The sequence below is a fragment of the Poromitra crassiceps genome (genome assembly GCF_964638095.1).
Source record: "Poromitra crassiceps genome assembly, chromosome: 2".
NCBI classification, from domain to species: domain Eukaryota; kingdom Metazoa; phylum Chordata; class Actinopteri; order Beryciformes; family Melamphaidae; genus Poromitra; species Poromitra crassiceps.
In genome coordinates this window covers 113521078-113524712 of record NC_139624.1, presented here as the reverse complement: position 1 = coordinate 113524712, position 3635 = coordinate 113521078, and the positions used below count along the sequence as shown (strand labels likewise).

Genomic DNA, 3635 nt, shown 5'->3' with positions numbered 1-3635 from the left:
CTAACAAGATGCATTTTCTGGCAACTGTGTGGGTGTGCTGTGATACATGAGGGGCTGCTTTGAGTGAATAAGGTGACAGTTAAATGGATTGCTCAGATAGTGGGTGGTGGTGTGCAGACTGACGTGCATGGTTTTCTTTCTGGGTCTCTTTTATGCTGCCTGGATTTAGACCTAAAGACACAGTAAAAGAACTGGGATAACAACTGGGATAACATGGTACCTTGCTGACACTACTGTATTAATGCCTTATTAATCAAATTGCCTTAATCATCTGTACAATTGCTGTGATTTTGACATCCTACTTCCCTCACGACTTTGACCCTGAACTACTGTATCTTCACACATAGGAGATAAATGCTGAGTTCGAGGCAGGTAAACAAAATTGTGGCTTTTTGGTGTTTTGTGATTAGCTAACATTTCTTCTATATGCTTTTTTTTTTAACTAACATAGGTTTTATTTCTTAATTCTAACATCATTAATCAGACCAGACCATAGACCATATTAACATATTGCATGATCTGAATTAATTTTGAATAATTATACAATAACAAAACAATAATGTTAACAATAACAACTTAACCATATAATGTTTGTTTATTGTTGATATTATAACCTGTTTTGTGTACGATAACATTTATCGTAAGTGAAAGTCCTTTATTTCACTGGTCATATTTTGCTTCTCAGATGTGGCCCGTTATGTTCCCTCACCACTCCCAGACGTCCCATTTACCATCAAGCCGACACCCAAAAAAAAACCTCCAAAGCAAGAGCCGGGTGGTGAGGAACAAAAGAGGGGTACAGGCACACTATTGTCTATTGCTCCACATTTGGCTGCTTTGACGATTGATCACACTGTCTTTGCACCATGAGTTTATAGCTATGAGTTATATTACAAATGTGAAAAGATACACACTCATTACTTGACAGTTTGGTAGGAAAAGTGGTATATCAGCAGAGAAATACAACATGATTTCAATGAGTATACAATCAATATAGATATCTACAAAACATTTTTCCATGGGGTCTCTCAGTCTCTCTCAACCCAGTTGTTAGGTCCATGTTGTGTTCTCCAGGCACAGCTGTCTCCCTGTTTTTTGATTGGCTATTTTAAAAGCTGTCATTTCACATTTCACCAGAGTGCAAATTGTGAGGCAATTGGTTTTCAATCAGAAGAGGACAGAAAATGTAATTTGGCTCCTGGAACTTGAATACATTAGAAAAAGAAAGCTACCTATACAAGTGCAGTTACTTAGGTGAGGACCATAATTATGTGCATTACGGTATATGCTGTTGTTCACACTGATGTGTAAGTATTTGATGTAATACAGCATCAGCCCTATAGGGCTGGGTATACAGCATATACGTAGGGCTGGGTATCATTTAAACAATTACAATACCAGTTCCCTTAATTGATATCAATACCAATAGAGTACTTCATTCGATGCCTTATTTTTTTATGGTGGTGTTGAGGAAGCCATTGGCCTTAACACGGTGCAGCTTAACACGGTGCAACTTAACACAGTGCAGCTTAACACAGTGCAGCTTAACACGGTGCAGCTGTCCACCCTGAAGTTTGCTCCATGATGATGAGGTGCTTTATCATGTTACTCATATTCCTAGTTTTTCCGGAGATAATCTTTCTGCATTTTATGCATTTATCAGATGCCACAGGCGTGTAATATAGTCATACTTTGGAATGTTTTGGTGGCATCTTGGCACGCTGAACTGCCAACTCCGTGTCTCCGCCACATACACTGCGCTCGGCTCAACTTCACCACTACACATGGTATGGGTTGTAGCTGCTACGGTAGTGGGCCAATCACATGTCGCATTAAATCACTTGTGCTGATTGGCTGCGACCAAAAATATACAAATCTGTGTAAGATCAGTGTACAAAAAGGATTGAATGCAGGTATCGTTTGAGCGGAGATGTTTCGATACTACTTGGTCTTTGGTTATTTCAGTACCCTGCCCTAGCTTCACACCAGTTTCCAAAATGCAGAGAAAGTGTTTTATCTTTATTATATATATTTTTTACAATGTGAAAGTTTGTGAAGTCATTGAACCGTATTCATTTTACACCATGTCAAATGACCTTCATCCGAGTCTCCTCTCCATTCTTTCGCCAGCTACTTTTGCTGTGGAGATCAGTGTGGAGCATGACATGCGAACAGGCGAGAGCCAGGTGCTCTCTACAGCAACCGTCACCCCAGAAACAGTCCAGGACAGAGGGGTCAAGGTTTATGATGATGGCCGGAAGTCAGTGTATGCGGTACGCCCATACGGACGCAAAATGCAGAACGGTATGGTCGGTGAGATGACTCCCATGGATGTGGAAGAGCTGCTCCGTCAGGCTACCGATAAAAGGGTCCCCAGTGAGGTGCAGTACCACCAACCGGTTTACTCTGCACCCTACACCGCAACCAGCAGGCCTTCAACACCCAGGACACCCAGTAAGACACCAAGGCAGACACCGACTCCCAGCACCAGCCCTTTCCTGACAAAGATGTTATCAAGAAATGGAGCTCAGAACCTTGGAGAGGAAAGCCAGCGCAGCCAAGAGCTTGAAGGTTGGAAAACGCCTAGCCCTGGCCCCTTCCTACAAGACACCATGCCAAGCAAAACGCCAAGCCCTGGCCCCTTCCTACAAGACACCATGCCCAGAGACAGAGCTCAAAGATGGGGAGAAGAAATCCAGCAACCCCTGTTCCACATTCCAGGCCAGGACAACACTAGCAAGCATCTAATTCCTCAATCACCTCACTTTGGTGCCAATACTCCACGAAGCCTCACCAACAGAGTTACAGATACAAGCAGTTCCAGCCTAGCAGCTCTGGTCTCAATCACAGCCAGGTCTGACGGAATGCCAACCCCAATTCAACCAGTCTACAGGAGTGTAGACAGTCAGAATCCTTTACTAGCAAGCCTTAAGTCTGGAGTTGGTCATGATCCTCGTGCACTGATAGAGAACTCAGTTAATTCTAACAGACAGTCACCCTTCCCCCCACAAAGTGAGGCATCTCTGAACCTCGCCAACACCCTTCCAGAGGATCTAGAATCGGAGCCCATCACCATGATCTTCATGGGCTACCAGAACGCTGAGGAAGATGATGAGGAGGAAGACATCCAGGCCGAGCTGGTAGTCATCGCCAACAGCGATGATGATGACACTGGCAAAATTGACAACGGTGGTGATGAGTTCCTCTCATACCACCCGGAGGGATACAAAAGCAGAGTCTTCCAACCCAAAGTCGTTGCTAAGGTCGCCGGCTGCAGAGACGTTATCGGAGAGGCCTACACAAACTGTGACGATTTGCTGCCTCACAAACCAACATTTGTCCACAAGCCCGGCAAACGCAGTCCCTGCCTGCAAGGAGGGGAGATGGACGAACCCACAAGCACAGCATCAACCTGGAAACGGTGAAGCTCTATTCAACAGGAAGATAAGACGAAACTTCCGCGATCCCTGTGAGAACCTGGGTTATTGCATCAGCAAAATGTTAAAGGTCCTGGAAACCCAAATCCATAATAAAGGTACAGGATGGACAACCCCATCTTTATTTGCCACAATGCACCGATTCATGCACATACGCATTATACAAACACATGATTAGAGGCACAGTGGAAATTATCC

The 3635-nt window shown here is 44.1% G+C and overlaps 1 protein-coding gene across 1 annotated transcript in view; it reads left to right on the top strand.

The window, feature by feature from the left end:
* palmdb (palmdelphin b) overlaps window positions 1-3425 on the top strand; it is a gene marked incomplete at both ends in the record, with an annotated part of 21183 nt that extends 17758 nt beyond the window's left edge. Inside the window, 2 exons of the mRNA XM_083631911.1 lie at window positions 348-372; window positions 2131-3425. Coding sequence (XP_083488037.1) covers window positions 348-372; window positions 2131-3425 — 1320 coding nt within the window. The remainder of the gene's footprint in view (window positions 1-347; window positions 373-2130) is intronic.
* Between the last annotated feature and the right edge of the window lie 210 nt (window positions 3426-3635).